General features: G+C 43.6%; 1 protein-coding gene across 4 annotated transcripts in view; it reads left to right on the top strand.

Annotated features, from left to right (window-relative positions):
• rptor (regulatory associated protein of MTOR, complex 1) overlaps window positions 1-14,427 on the top strand; it is a 113,174-nt gene that overhangs the window by 70,245 nt on the left and 28,502 nt on the right. For all 4 annotated transcript variants that reach the window (XM_058073540.2, XM_078793126.1, XM_058073619.2 and 1 more), the window contains exons 17-23: window positions 1,825-2,016; window positions 2,428-2,568; window positions 2,843-2,963; window positions 3,915-4,055; window positions 4,395-4,550; window positions 9,660-9,778; window positions 14,289-14,392. In XM_058073540.2, coding sequence (XP_057929523.2) covers window positions 1,825-2,016; window positions 2,428-2,568; window positions 2,843-2,963; window positions 3,915-4,055; window positions 4,395-4,550; window positions 9,660-9,778; window positions 14,289-14,392 — 974 coding nt within the window. The remainder of the gene's footprint in view (window positions 1-1,824; window positions 2,017-2,427; window positions 2,569-2,842; window positions 2,964-3,914; window positions 4,056-4,394; window positions 4,551-9,659; window positions 9,779-14,288; window positions 14,393-14,427) is intronic.

A 14,427-nucleotide genomic window follows, 5' to 3' on the forward strand; every position in this document is an offset into this window, starting at 1 on the left:
TGTCTATTGGTACATGCAGACTATGTACTGTATAGAATGTATGTATAATATATGGCTGGTTGCCCAGACGTCGTCCCTCTCTCTATCATAACACCTATTTTTATGTATCCTGTCCCCTAGCAGCACACAAGACTGGAATTTTGGAATGTTCTTTTTTCTTAATGCCAGGGTTTTCAAAGTGTGTCCCGTCCCTCCTCTGGGGGCACCAGAGCACTTCAGGGTGCGCTGGCATTGGCCAGAAGAATGTGACAGAAAAGGAGCATTGAATCCTGGAGTCACACCTTCAGCCCAGCAAATGGACTGGTAGATGACGCTGGAGCGCAACCGCTGAGCTTCTATAAAGCTAATTCAGATGGACAAATATGACATTTGTCACATCCAGTGCATTGGCACATCCAATATGGGTTAATGTGTCCACATTCCATGTTAGTTGGCGACTGTAAATTGCCCATACATATGAATGTGAGTGTGAACGTTATATGTTATATATCCTCATATATAAGGAGAATAGGTGGCATAGAGGACTCACTAACGAGTGGCTGCCGAATGCTGTCTGAAACGGTATAAAAACCTTTGCGGATTTGCCCCAAACACGTGGACTTGGCCTCAGCTCGCCTCTGCTTTTTCATATCTTGAAATATTTTGTCTGTGAGCTGAATCAACAATACTGAGATGATGCACTGGACGTCTTCATTTCATCAAGCACACACACCGCGTTGAAGATATTCCACTAAGAAAGCATTTGAGCCTTTTCCTGTCCAGTTGGGAGCATTATTCCAGTCATTCATCTCCCTGACGGCTTGTATTCTTTCATCAACTTGCCAAACTTCTTGTATAAACGTAACAAATCAGACCAACACATTTTCCTCCGTATTACTGTGTACTCAATGTACTCGATGCCCCTACCTCTCTCCTGGGCCTTTTAATAATAGATGATCTCCAGCATAACAGAAGGACTCTGCCTGCTCCACATCTCCATTATTCCTTCCTGTTGCCTCACGACGACATCGTCAGCGCTGTCAAAACGGGCTTCGGCTACTAAGCACCATGATGGAAGGACGCACAAATGATACGAAACACATTCAATGGAGGGGGGGGGGGGGGGGGCTTAAGACAGTGGAATCTCACTTGGCCTGTTGGCACTACTCCGAATGTATTTTTATCATAATACATCCTTGCTAGCAGCATATTAGCTTGCTAATACTTGGGAACAGGAACTGAAAGTCAGCTCAGTAAGACAAATTGACATGCAGTATAAATTGTGGTAGCTTTTCCAACTGGTCTTGAAATGTTGATGAGGACTACACAGGACGACACAGTGAAACATCTCAACAGGAGAGTATGTATTTCCAATAGCAATCATCACAGACGCCCCAAATGAGGACAAGCATCAACTTAAAAGTGGCGAAGAGAGCAGTAATTATTAATGTTGTTTTCCCAGTGACATTATGCTGAACCATCCAACCTTCCCTACAAGGCGTCTGCCGTACTTCATACAGGAACACGAAGAAACCAAACTCGGAGACTCGCTGCTAAAAATGTTTTTAAAGGATTTCCTTTTGATCCCGGCTTATTTTAGCCGCCTAGCACCAATTAGCTTTTGTTGACAGAGGGAAGAGGATTGGTGTGGTTCAAGGGAATGGATGATATGGGCGCACGGCTCATAGACCTTGTTTGTGTGGATTCTTATTAGCTTATTAGCATTGATGTCTTGGCTAATGAAATGACTAGCTTGGTCCTAGCTTGGACAGTCTGCGTGATGTCGCGGATTAGCCGGCAAATAGCGTCCAGACTCATCAATCTGCCCTTCCCCCCTTCCCCCAGGAGGCCTGTCTGCAGGGCAACCTCATAGCAAACTGTCTGGAGCAGCTTTCGGACCCCCATCCCCTTCTTCGCCAGTGGGTGGCCATATGCCTGGGACGCATCTGGCAGAACTTTGACCCGGCCCGGTGGTGTGGAGTTCGCGATAGTGCGCATGAGAAGCTATACACGTTGTTGTCCGATCCAATCCCTGAGGTGAGAGATTATCGCGAGGGCTGATGTTTTGGAAACAGCTGGAGAGGTACTTAGCGTGGTTCTTCCTGAAGCGGGGCGCTCAAGTACATTTTTCTTTGCTTTCATTAAACCTTTGTTCAAAAGCTAATTGCTACTCATTGAATAAACGGTTGATTTACTCCTATGCAGCATTAAAGATCTGTCCGTCATATTTACAGTAACATCACAATCTGCTATTTTGCTTTCATACCATGATCATCCATGTAGACCTCGCACATGCCGAGAAAAGTGTGATTTATTTTGGGGTTGTCTTCTTCTAACCAGCCTCTCGAGGTTTTAAGCCTGTGTTTGTAGCGTTAACACGGCAAAGAAGCCATGCGCGGAAGCACAGGGAGTGTGAATTGAGGGCTGGGAACGGATGTGTTGCTACAGGTGAGGTGTGCAGCTGTTTTTGCTCTCGGTACCTTTGTGGGAAACTCTGCTGAGAGGACGGACCACTCCACCACCATCGATCACAATGTGGCCATGATGCTGGCCCAGCTCATCAACGATGGCAGCCCCGTGGTCCGCAAGGTTGTTACACACACACACACACACACACACACACACAGTCTGAATCCAGTCCTTTTTCCATTGGAGAGAGGTTTGCATGAATGAGACCGTGACAGGCGTCTTTTGTCCACAACAAGAGTTGTGATTAGCACTACCTTCTTTTCTTAAAGGGACAGGACTAATTGATATGTTTAATGTAAACATAAGCGGTCTGTGGGGTCAGAATGCTTTGGGGTCAGTGATCAAACACCGTAGTCATTCCCCCAATCTGTGCTTGTGTTTTTGTGTTTGCCAGGAGTTGGTGGTAGCGTTGAGTCATCTGGTGGTCCAGTATGAAAGCAACTTCTGTACTGTTGCCATTCAGTTCATAGAAGAGGAGAAGAACTACACGGTGCCGTCACCAGCCAACACAGCAGGTACCCACCGATCACACACGGGTTCTGTCACGTTCACTTCCACCTTTTGTAGTGGGACCCTCCAAAGGGCATTGAATTTGGCACCCATGGGTATCTGGGCACTATATGCACTGAATTAGCAATGGTTTTGTACTTTAACCACCCCAAATTGTTTCCTATACGTCAAGTTCAAGTCCAGCACAAAGCTGTATAGGGCACACTTGAACACATTTAACATATTTTTAGGTCAAGGTCATCATATATTTAGTGAACATATTGAGGCGTCTGTTGGAAAAGCTGGTTGAAAGCACACAAAATGTAACATTCCCACACCACATTCGCCTCTCAGGCTTGTCTAACGCTTCGGTCCCAGCACACATGTGGAAAATATCCTGCTTGACGACAAACCTGTCCACAGAATGACCCGCCATCCCTCATTCCAACACCTCCTCTCTCGTAGCCAGCTGTCCTGGAGGAAGGAACAGACGGCATAGACACAACATTTCATGTCATGTTAGTCCTGTGAGCACGCTGCAGCACACTGTATGCAACATAAAGTATAAGTCATGCCAAGCATCGCTTTTAACGTTTGGGTTAGTGTTTGTGTCATGATCACCATCATCCGCCCACTCACCCCAGACACACACATGCAAATAGTATGCAGAGGAGCGATCGCATCACAGGTGGCTACACTAAGCATGTTTGTGTCTGTGTTTGGAAGCCACCCCCCCCCAACCCGCCACCCAAAGCTACTCACTGCGGTGGAACTGCCGTCCAAGAGAGAAAAACGGATGATTTGAGCGAGAGATTCCAATCAAATGTTTAACATTTACAAATATACAACAAAATACAAATATAGAGTATATTAAAAAGTATCCTGTTATTGTGTTGCGTGGCATTGTTGGGGTACAGCTTGTATCAGCTGTGTTTTTCACATTCTGCCCTTTTGTTTATTCTCCTATGTGATTCCAGAGCCTGGAAACTTGACTCCAGTGAGAGACAGCCCAGCAATCCCACGGCTGCGATCTGTCAACTCTTATACCAACATTCGTGCGGTTACCACCGCCCGCAACCTGAACAAGAGCCTGCAGAACCTCAACCTCAATGAAGAGGGTAGGAGTGGCAGATTACATGAAAAAAGTCTGAGCCGTTTAAAGGGATGATGGACGAAGTGGAACATGAAATGTTCTTTTCTAAAGTACTACTCATTCATGTCAAAGGTGTGGGATGTCAATCGTTACGGCTTTTGTTAAACATTTTTATGGGCGTCTCATTTTTATGAATGTGTGGGTGTCTTGGAATGCAACTAGGGATGTCCGATAATATCTGCCCATGGATATTATCGATTATTATTGAGATGTTTCTATCCGTGTAAGTATTTCTTGTGTTCTTTTACGTGTTTGACTTTTCACTCTTGCATCCAAAAGTGAGATCCCCGTGTTGCTCATTCAGGTGCACCAGCAGCGTTCTCTCCCGGAAACCTCAGCACCAGCAGCAGCGCCAGCAGCACACTGGGAAGCCCCGACAACGACGAATACATTCTCTCCTTCGAGACCCTGGACAAAATGCGCCGGGTGTCTTCCTATTCGTCACTCAACTCCCTCATAGGTAACAGTTTTGCTGTAGTACGAGTTCCATTGACCTTGAACTTCTTAAACCCTGGTCATGTACGTACAAATGGACATCCACCATAAATCATATTTTTGTGTGCAAGTAAATGTAGTTGCTGGTTCAGTGCCTTTTACCAGGAGAGGAATGATACTTTTGTTGTTGCAAAGGCTAAGCGTTAGCTTTCAAACATTTGTCACATTAGTCTTTTGTTTTATGAAATTATCCATGAGATGTTCGTCTTGGGCTGCAAAGCCGATCCGCCAGTCGACCTCACGCTCCAACCTTCCCTTACTGCGAACAAGACCCCGAGACACTTCTCTCTCCCAACCACCTCCCAAAGGGTGCAAGCCACCATTTTTCCAACTGAGAGCTATGGGTTCAGATTTTGAGGGGGTGAGCCTCACCCCTTCACACTCGGCGGCAAACTGGGCCATTAAACGCTGAAGGTTGCAGATGAGGCCATCAGGACCACATTGCAAATAGCTAGAGATCCTAAGGCCCCCAAACTGGACAATCTCCATGTCTTGGCTGTGCTTAGAAATCCTCAACATGAAATTGGTGCCAAAGGGCAGCCTTGGCGGAGGCCAACGTTCAAGTACCGAAAGGCACGTAGTCACGTGACACCAACCATGTATTCCCGGCGGTTGAATGCCTTTTCCAAATCCACAAAAAACATGTAGACTACAAGTCCATACCTGCAAAGACGGTATTTTGAAGATCCGTGTTTGTGAAAAAAGCATATGGCAACCAAATCTGTGTATTCCAATTCCTATTCGTCAGTGCCAGCAGAGACTAAAGACGTTCTGACTGCCGGGAGAACAAAATCAGCTTGTTAATATTTCAAAAGCCAAAAGCAATTTCTCTTCTAGTTCGACGGCTTCACATTTGCTTTGGTAATGTTTTAGCCGTTTCAGACCAAATCATCTTTTTATTTCAAAGTGTTTTGTGGGTGTAGGAGAAGTCAAAAGCACACCCTCCCTGACGTGGGCCCTGACAGCCACATTATGCACAACTGGGGAAAAGCATGGAGCGAGCCTCAATCCGTCATCTGTATACATGAAATGAAGCACTTTGTATAAATCTGGATTTGAATATTTCTTGTTGAGCAACTCTCACACCTTCAGTGCAGCACTTGTATTCATTCTTTTCATTGACACTCGCTGACCTCACTCAACCTGGAGGCATTTGTCATCATTTGAAACTTCCTTGTTGGTTGGTCTGATCTATTGGTTGGTCTGAACTTGTCCCCAAAACACTTTCTACTCAGAAATAACACAACTTGTAGTGATTTGTTTGGAGTTTTCTTATAGATAAACATATATTCACGTCTTTTAAGGGAAAAGCAAGCTTAAAAGAGCGAAAGGGCCAGTGTAGTACGTACTGTGGCGCTTTAAAACAAATTGAAGCCATAAATGCTGCAGCTGCAAGAAAACAAGCAGGATAATCACAGTCTGTGGGAGTTGGAGCAGTTTCAGTCGTGATTTATTGATCCATGCATTCACTGGTTTTCTTTGCCTGCTTGCTATAATTTCTTTGTACAAATGATGCAATAAGTGTAGCCAGAGAAAGTACATTTGCTATGTTCATACACCCAAAATGAGGTGGATAAACTATCTGGATACTGGTTGCTTATTCTATTTTCATGTTCATCTGGGCTATCATTCTATAATAATCGTCCAGCAGCAAGCACATGGAGTGGTTGGTAGTCAAAAGCTGCCAATAGCATGCGCTGGGGGAGCTAAGTATGGATCTCCTGTCATTTGACCCCCTTAGTAAGAGATGAACATGCCATCATTTTATGCTACTGTAACACAGAGAGATAAAAACAATTTAGAAAACATGACTGGTTAATTGCCTATGAAACACACTAATTAGTCCTGTCCCTTTACCAAAGTAATCCTAGTAGTCCACAGGATGTTTCCAAAAACGCCCCTCTCCAGTGTAAACAACAGAAATCTTCACCACTGTACGGATGAAGAACTGGATGAAAAACGATTTCTGTCTGCAGCCATCAACGGTTAACTCAATTTTACCCAATCAGAAGCGTCAATGATGTCATTTCTGTAGACGACACAACGACAAACATGGCGATCCACGGGGGAAGACGCGTCTGGACAGCCAGTGAAGTAGCCTTACTTTTCACTAGTTCATTTCGCATTCCTCAGCAAAATGGATTGAATCTAAAACAGCCAACCTATGAAAAAAGTGCGACTTATAGTCTGGAAAATACGGTATCATAATGTAGTTATGTAGCACAAAAATGAAGTGTAAACTTAATGTAATGAAACTCCAAGCATTGAATATGATATATATGCTGCGTTACGACTGAAGCCACAAATGTCAAGTCAACAGTGCCATCGTAAGAGATACACCATCTTATGAGGTTCCATCTCTTGGGGAACATCATGCCTCAAGAAAAGAGAAATCCCAGCATTGACTTATCCGCCACCCTGCTATACGTCCATAAGCTGAACTGCAGGTGACATGACATTTCCTTTCTTGACACGCCACCTCTAAATGCGTCATCCTATTTAAGGCTTCTCCTTTCAAAGAGCATCATTGAATTGATGAAGTACCGCTTACAGCTCATCTGAAATCTCTCTCAGATATATTCCCTTCTGCTTTCAGATGTCAGGATGTTTTTTTAATCTAACCAAGCACCAGAAGATGCTTTGCAAGTATTTTATGGAATTCACCACACGGGGGGCAATAAAACATGCATGCAGCAGTTCATTCAGCCAAAAATGAGCATCTTTACAACTGGACATCTATTTCACTCTGCACAAGTCGTCTTCACAGCACTCGTGCGTCCTCGTGCCAAAGCACTAAATAATAGCCACCCTTGTGTGGACTCGTGTACCAAGACTGTCGTTTGTCTGCACCCCGACTGGGGCTTGATGAAATGTGCTTCACAGTCAATAAGTGCAATGTTGCTGCAGCATCATAATCAGCATTTTAACTTCATAATTCACTCTATGTATTTTCTCATTTAACCCCCCCCCTCCCACCTCCAACCTGTTAACATCCACAAGAACCCCTTTCCGGTGTTAAAAAAGCATCTCTTTCCACACGAGTGTAGTATTGTCATTCTCTGCCCGCATTAAAATAGGTTGACTGGCTGTCAATCACAGCTGACTTGGAACATGGATGGTAATCAGTGACGGCTTTAGGAAATGTAAACAATTGTGGCTTTCCCGTACGAGCCATTGCTAGCAAGTAAACAGAGGAGCCGAGCTTGAGGAGAGGGCGGGGGAAGCAGACCTTGGGGGAGGTAAAGATTAAAGAAGCCAGTGTTGGGCAAACAGATTTTCATACAGGCGCTCGTTTAGATCTTTTAGCGTGATTCCACTTCATTTAACATATAAAATCCTGTCTTTTTTATAAAAAAGGCACATTTCACACATACTTGCAAATGGTGATTAATTCTGATTAATTAATTTGAAAACATTTTTAATTCTTTAACAATCCAATTAAAAACATGAGAGAATGTTGCATATTACTTTTGACATAAAGTGAAAATATCTTTAGACTTTTCCAAAAGCTCCGTTTTAAAGAACCAAAGCTTCTGTTTCCGTGTGGATGTGAGAAGCCAAAATAGAAAACGTGTTTTTAAAATATCATGCCGTTCTGTAGCACCTATTCATCATCTTCTCCTCTCCTGTGGCGTTCTCTTCTTGCTCTTTCCCACAAGAAAGAGTGCGATGCAAGGCTAAGCACCATGCATGTGGGCCTCGTTGCAAACCTTGGGGGGTTGAAGGGGTGCAGGCACTGAAATAAAGCTGAGATCTGATCCCGATCGCCTACTTAGTGGGGAAGAGGATGGATGGGATTGATGTGATGCGGAATGAGAAGCAGTCTGTGTCGCTGATGTGTAAAAAGAAGGGAGCTGCAACATCGGCTCCGTCCGCTGTGGAAGCAACGTGCCAAAGCGGGAAAAAGCCCAGAATTAGGAAGGCTGCGGGGCAGACGAAGAGATTGTTGCTGACACAGCAGACGTTGGTAGACTTCCACAAGTGAATCCCAAGAAAGTGACAGCAGAAATGGGAAATAAACACGAGCAGTCAAGAACCATTAAAAAGGAGGAACCAAACTCCCTCCTTGCGTCGATAATCAGGACTAAAGAAAAGCACCACGATGGTTAGTCTTCACGATAACAGCTGCTGTCAGTAACGGTGCCGGCTTTGGTTTTTGTATGTTTTGAATAATGAGGCACGTTACCCAACACGGGGGTCATTTTCCCTCTGCCATTCCCAGCCCTTTCAGTAACAATAACAACATCAGGAAGACGGGTCTTGGGCATACGGCGTGGTGGTAATGGCATGGCTGTGGAATGCCACGTGGCTATTAGCTAAAGAATGTGGGCGAGGGGTCACATGAGTGGTCACCGGGTGTCTAACTGTATATTAATATTAATATTAATAATAATATTAATAGTTCCAGGTCTTAGTCCCGTTCCCCATCCTTACTGAACAATGGCGGCACGCTGCTTTTGTCCTGTCCTGTGGTTTTCGTTAGTTTGCATATTTGTGTGGGAGGGCCCGTGTTTCCAAACAGGGAATTTGATGGTGGAAAAGAAGCTCCGTGCTCTGGTTTCAAGCCGTGACTCCTGCTAGCCAAAGACTAGGTAGATATAAAACAATTGACTACAAGAGTTGAATGGATCAGGAATACCCCAAGGTTGTCGTACCCTGTGAAGGACACTTCAAGTGGGAGCTGCTATGCTGTTTGGTGAGCACTGGTGATTTCATATTCTTTCACAACGATATCATCATCATCATCATTGACGATGGTCGCTGCATTTGAGTGGCTTGGACTCGGCATGCAGTCAATGTTGGTCAGCATTTTAAATGTCCAATTGATTTCACTTTCACTTTTCTTCAGAGGAGTCTGCCTCGCGCTTGGACGAAAATGACAGGACAAAGTGTAGCAATGCACAACTACATATTTTAATTCTCGTTTCTCTTTCTTTCTGTACACGAGTCATCATTTTTGGAGAGGGCCATAACCACATACCTGTATATGCACTATTATTATTATTATTACTTGTTATTATGTGTCACTAGACATTTGTTGGACTGATGGTTCCATACATTTGTTGTTCCGCAGGCGTGTCATTCAACAGTGTGTACACTCAAATCTGGAGAGTGCTTCTCCACCTCGCTGCAGACCCTTTTCCTGAAGTGTCTGATTTGGCCATGAAGGTCCTCAACTCCATTGCCTACAAGGTATGATGTGTTTGTTAAATCCGTGTTTCCCAAGGTTTACAGCTCGATGTGCTACTGACAAATACGCGTTTGGATACACTGAAAGAAGGATTATTGATTTGATTTATTTATTTGCAAGGATGGGCTCTATTTTTGTCCAGACATAATATGTGGCATGGAAATAACTTGTTGGTTGGAAGGAACACAGTGGGGCGATAGCTTGGGTCCTGACCTAATCCTCTAAACCGTCTTTTAGAATACAAAGTCAACAAGGTCCCAATCTTGATTGGGGATCTTGCTAAAGCAAGTCAGCCTCGTAGCCTGCTACGAGGACGCCGCCTCGGACGTGGAATTGTTATCTGAGCAAAGATGGCCGACTTCTTTAAAGTGAAGCAATGTTTGGGTTTGCAAAAAGCGCTTGCCAAATAGCTCCAACCAACACTGTTCTGAGGGCATCCATGTTGTTTCTGATGTTTCTGACACAGGTCGCGAGTGTGACGCCACAGCATAGGTAGTGACATTGCTAAACATAGAACTTCAGTTATTGGCGTCCATACCCAAACTCATAATGAGAGGCCATTAACATGATGCTGGAACTACAATATCTGGCAACAAGGGTTTTAAAAAGCAGACGTTTGTGCTTTGAATGTTATGCTATGCTAACTACATGCCATTCAAAGTAGCATTTCCGCTAATTGTGCTAAGTGTAACGTCATTGGCTTGATCAAACTGACTTTTTGAGTCTAGTTGACTGAGTTCTTGTGGTGGCTGCTCAGTGAAGAATTAGTTTCCAGCTCACACGCCCTCACACCTCCCTCTCACTGGAAATTGTGCGCCATTACGTTTGTGCAAATGCAATTAAAGGCCAATGACTCCCCCAGGCTTGGCAGAGCACAGAGGAGGAAAGAGGCTGTCCAAATCTAAGGAGCCATATTTACTTCCATTGGCCACCACTCATTCCAACACCAGGCCAGGCTCCCCGTGTTTGCTACCAGCAGCAAGCGCCAGTTGCTCGCCGCTGCTCAGGGACGCCCTAGTGGACTGGAATGCAACTACAACTGGCTGTGATTTACCACGGCAGCGCCGGTTGCACCATGCAACACTGAAGCGTGATGTCGTGGCGCTCGTGCCGTCGTGTGTTCATGTGTCACCTCGGTGGTGTAAAATCCTAATTGATCATTTGTAATACGATGCAATGCTGACATGATGTTGGCTTAACACGATGTAGTGCTACGTGTTCACTAGAGCGCTTTGAATGTAAGACTGGTGAAAATAAATGAAATGGTTTGTCTTTCTGCTCGTCTAAATGTCACACGGTGATCTTGACTGCTAACTACTGACTTCAGCTGTTGTGTGGAAACATCAAGCTTAAACAATTCCTGGATTCCAGCATTGCTTTGATGGCCAAGGGCTCACTGAAGATAATGTCATTTACAACATGGATCCCGAGTTCACGAGTGTTCACACTGGCCTTCGCTTAAGTTCCAACCGTATTGATTGGTGGTACAGAGAACAAGGCCAGAAACCAAATAGAACTGTCTTGCTTCCAGATAAAGAATGAAACGTTTTTAACAGCTCGGTGCTTCTGCTATTACATTTGTGTGGACCTCCAACCCCTAGAGAGCCTTGCAAGAAAAAGACAAAACGAATACATGAATTTTTGTGTCTCAGTTAATGACTTTGATGGTTACCGTAGATGTGATAATAACGCCTTTATTATCACAGGTTTAATAACGCGATAATAACACCTTTGTTATTATCACAGGCTGTGATCTAAGTTGACTTTTGGTGCTCTTATTCCTGAGTTCTAACTACTAAGTCACTTACACTGTCCACAGAACACATAAAATACTATAATAACATAATAATTGCAAGAATTAAATCTTTAATTTTTGTTGTACTAAAAAAAGTAGTCAAATATAAATGATACATTTTATGTCTACTATATTGGGTAGTACAAGTGTAAGGGTGACTATAGGGGTGTTAGTTCATGTCTAGAGGGCTCTATGTTAATGTTCAAACTATTTAGAAGTTTTCTATGTTCTGTATTATTAGTTTGAAATGGCTTATTTACTCTTATATCCTAAATGGGTCATAGAGGCTAAAGGTGACAATGGGGTGTCATTTCATGTCTAGAAGAGTCGCATGTTATAAACTAAATCTTTATTGCAAAGGTTGGAAACAGGTTTTCAATGCCTCTAACTGTGAAATTTCTATGTCATAAAACTGATAAACAGAAGAATGATATTAACAATATTGTGAATCTAATGAGATTAGGTGGCTAGGATATCCGGTTAGAATGGGAGGAGAGAAAAGTGTGGGGCTCTCTCCTTGGGCTGCCCCCCCCCCCACACCCTGGATAAACGGGAAAAGATGGATGTATGGATGAATGGAAATAGAATAAAAAAAAATCAAAGTCAAAGCATCGGCAGCTTTTTGGACTTAGCTTCTCCTCTTGTTGAAATCCCTCTTCCCGTTTGACTTCATGTCAGTTGTCATCACCAGCAGCATGTCAGCTCCAGGCTCTGCCTCGGCCAACCTTGACTTGCTCACAAGGGCTTTCACGAATGGAATAGAAGTATTCCAAAGCATTTGTGCATTGCCATCCTTTCATGCTTGTATGCTTTCACAGCTTTGGCTGTAATAGCATGATGATCTTGCCATATAACGGCGGGGTCAAAGGGCAAAGTGTACCACAATAAGCACGAAGGCGGCTCTTTGAAGTGATGACCCCAAACGCTCTGCAGGATTCATATGAACTATTTATTCACCCAGCAGTTTTTCTCCTCTTCTCATTTGCTTTGATCATCATTAGGTTTTGCCTCCCTTGACTACGGCGCAGGTATAAGCAAACTATGGCCCGGGGACCATATGCGGCCTGTAAAATCTATTTCTTTTCTTCTGCTTTTTTCCCAGTTCTTGGAACAAAGTTTAAAAGGGTTTCAGATTTTACAAAAAAAAAAAACCACAACAATCTACATCGATAGAAGATTGATGAAGAGGCCACAATGAAAGTACACAAAGTAGAAATAGTCTGCCTCTTTACTTATTGACACCATTTGTATGTACTGTAACTGTTGCGCAACTCTGATTGTGCTACGTGAGTGTGTCAAGAAGGCGGTCTCTGAGACGCTATTAGACTGAAAGGCACTGAGCTAATAACTGACGGTGTAGTAATAAGCCCCTTTAGCTTCTTAGTCTTGCCCCCCCCAACTATTATAAATAATTTCATTAAAACCATTTAACATTTCATCCTTTCCAGCCACACAGTAAGACATGTTTAAACCATTTTAGTGATCAAAATAATTCTAATGCTTTCTGAAGGATCTGTGCTTTCACTGATGAACATCATTATGATGATCCAAGGAGCTGCCTCACAGCAGTTCAGAAAACATCAGGCTTTGGTACAAAGTAGAGTGGGGGTTGTCTACATAGGAGTGAGCCTGTGTGACAAAGATGGACAGGATAGTTAAGTTCTGTCATATTTTAGAATGTTGTATTCTCGTGTTAAACGATGCCAACGTGTCAGATGATTGATGAACGTTTTGGCGTATTTGGAAGTGAGCCCTGAAAGAAGTTTGGGATGGCTCTGAACACTCGGCTTCACAGTGAGCTGGACTTCCTTATATGGACAAGCTGTAGGCCTGACCTCCTCCCCACTCCACTTCACTGTTTTGTCTTGGGAGTGTGGCCAATAACCACAGAGTGGGTGTGCCTGGGTCATGAGCGGTCGTGGGTGGAAGAAATTCAAACAGACCTTTTTGGAAAAAACAAGGAAATCCAGCTGGAATAGGTGTAGATTTTGGGAGTTCTAGAAAGCTTTCTGTGCGTGTTATTGGGTGTAGCTGCTCTATAGGAGTCCACAACTCAATACAAAGGGCTGAAAATATATAAAATAGGTATAATAGGTCCATGTAACACTTGTTTCATGTTTCGGTGTGTTCTGGCATTTTTACTATGTTTCTGATTTCTTTCACAATAATGTGATGGTAACTGTTCATTTATCCATCATTTATAATTATATTAATTCCAATTATTATTTTAATTATCTTGCATAGTTTACTGCATGTAGAATTTACTTCTTGTTTTGGTGTCTGGAGCAGATTCATTGAATTTCCTGCTGGCAAAAATTGCTGTCCAGTTTGTATTGTACTTTTTGGTATGAATTAATAACAAAACCAAGGTGCCGCTTTAGTGAAGACTCCTCCAAAAAAGAACTACTCACCCCAAGTTTATGTATTTTTGGATTTTATAGTTGAAATTGTCAACCCTAAATCCTTCCTTCTTGTGCATTCTGGATGCCGTATTTCAAAAGAAAAGCAAAGCCAACAAACCCAATCATGACTCGACATTAACGCATTAATGAGTGGCGGGGGAAGGCATTTTAACGTGTGTTTCTTTACTGAACATGTATGGTTTTACTGTATGTTGAACATACAGTACCATGGGTTTAAGCTTTGACTGCATTGCTATCGATGTCACATGATGACTAATGCTGAACAAACCATCTGCTTTGGCTCTTTCTCCGCAGGCGATGATGAACGCTCGGCCTCAGAGGATTCTGGACTCCGGTTCCCTCACCCAGTCTGCGCCAGCCAGCCCCACCAGCAAAGGCACCCACATTCATCACACAGGGTGAGGAAGGGCCGACCTCATGGTGCCTAAAACAC

Source organism: Doryrhamphus excisus, linkage group LG9 (genome assembly GCF_037039965.1).
Source record: "Doryrhamphus excisus strain RoL-2023G ecotype Guam linkage group LG9, RoL_Dexc_Guam_v1.1, whole genome shotgun sequence".
Taxonomy (NCBI): Eukaryota; Metazoa; Chordata; class Actinopteri; order Syngnathiformes; family Syngnathidae; genus Doryrhamphus; species Doryrhamphus excisus.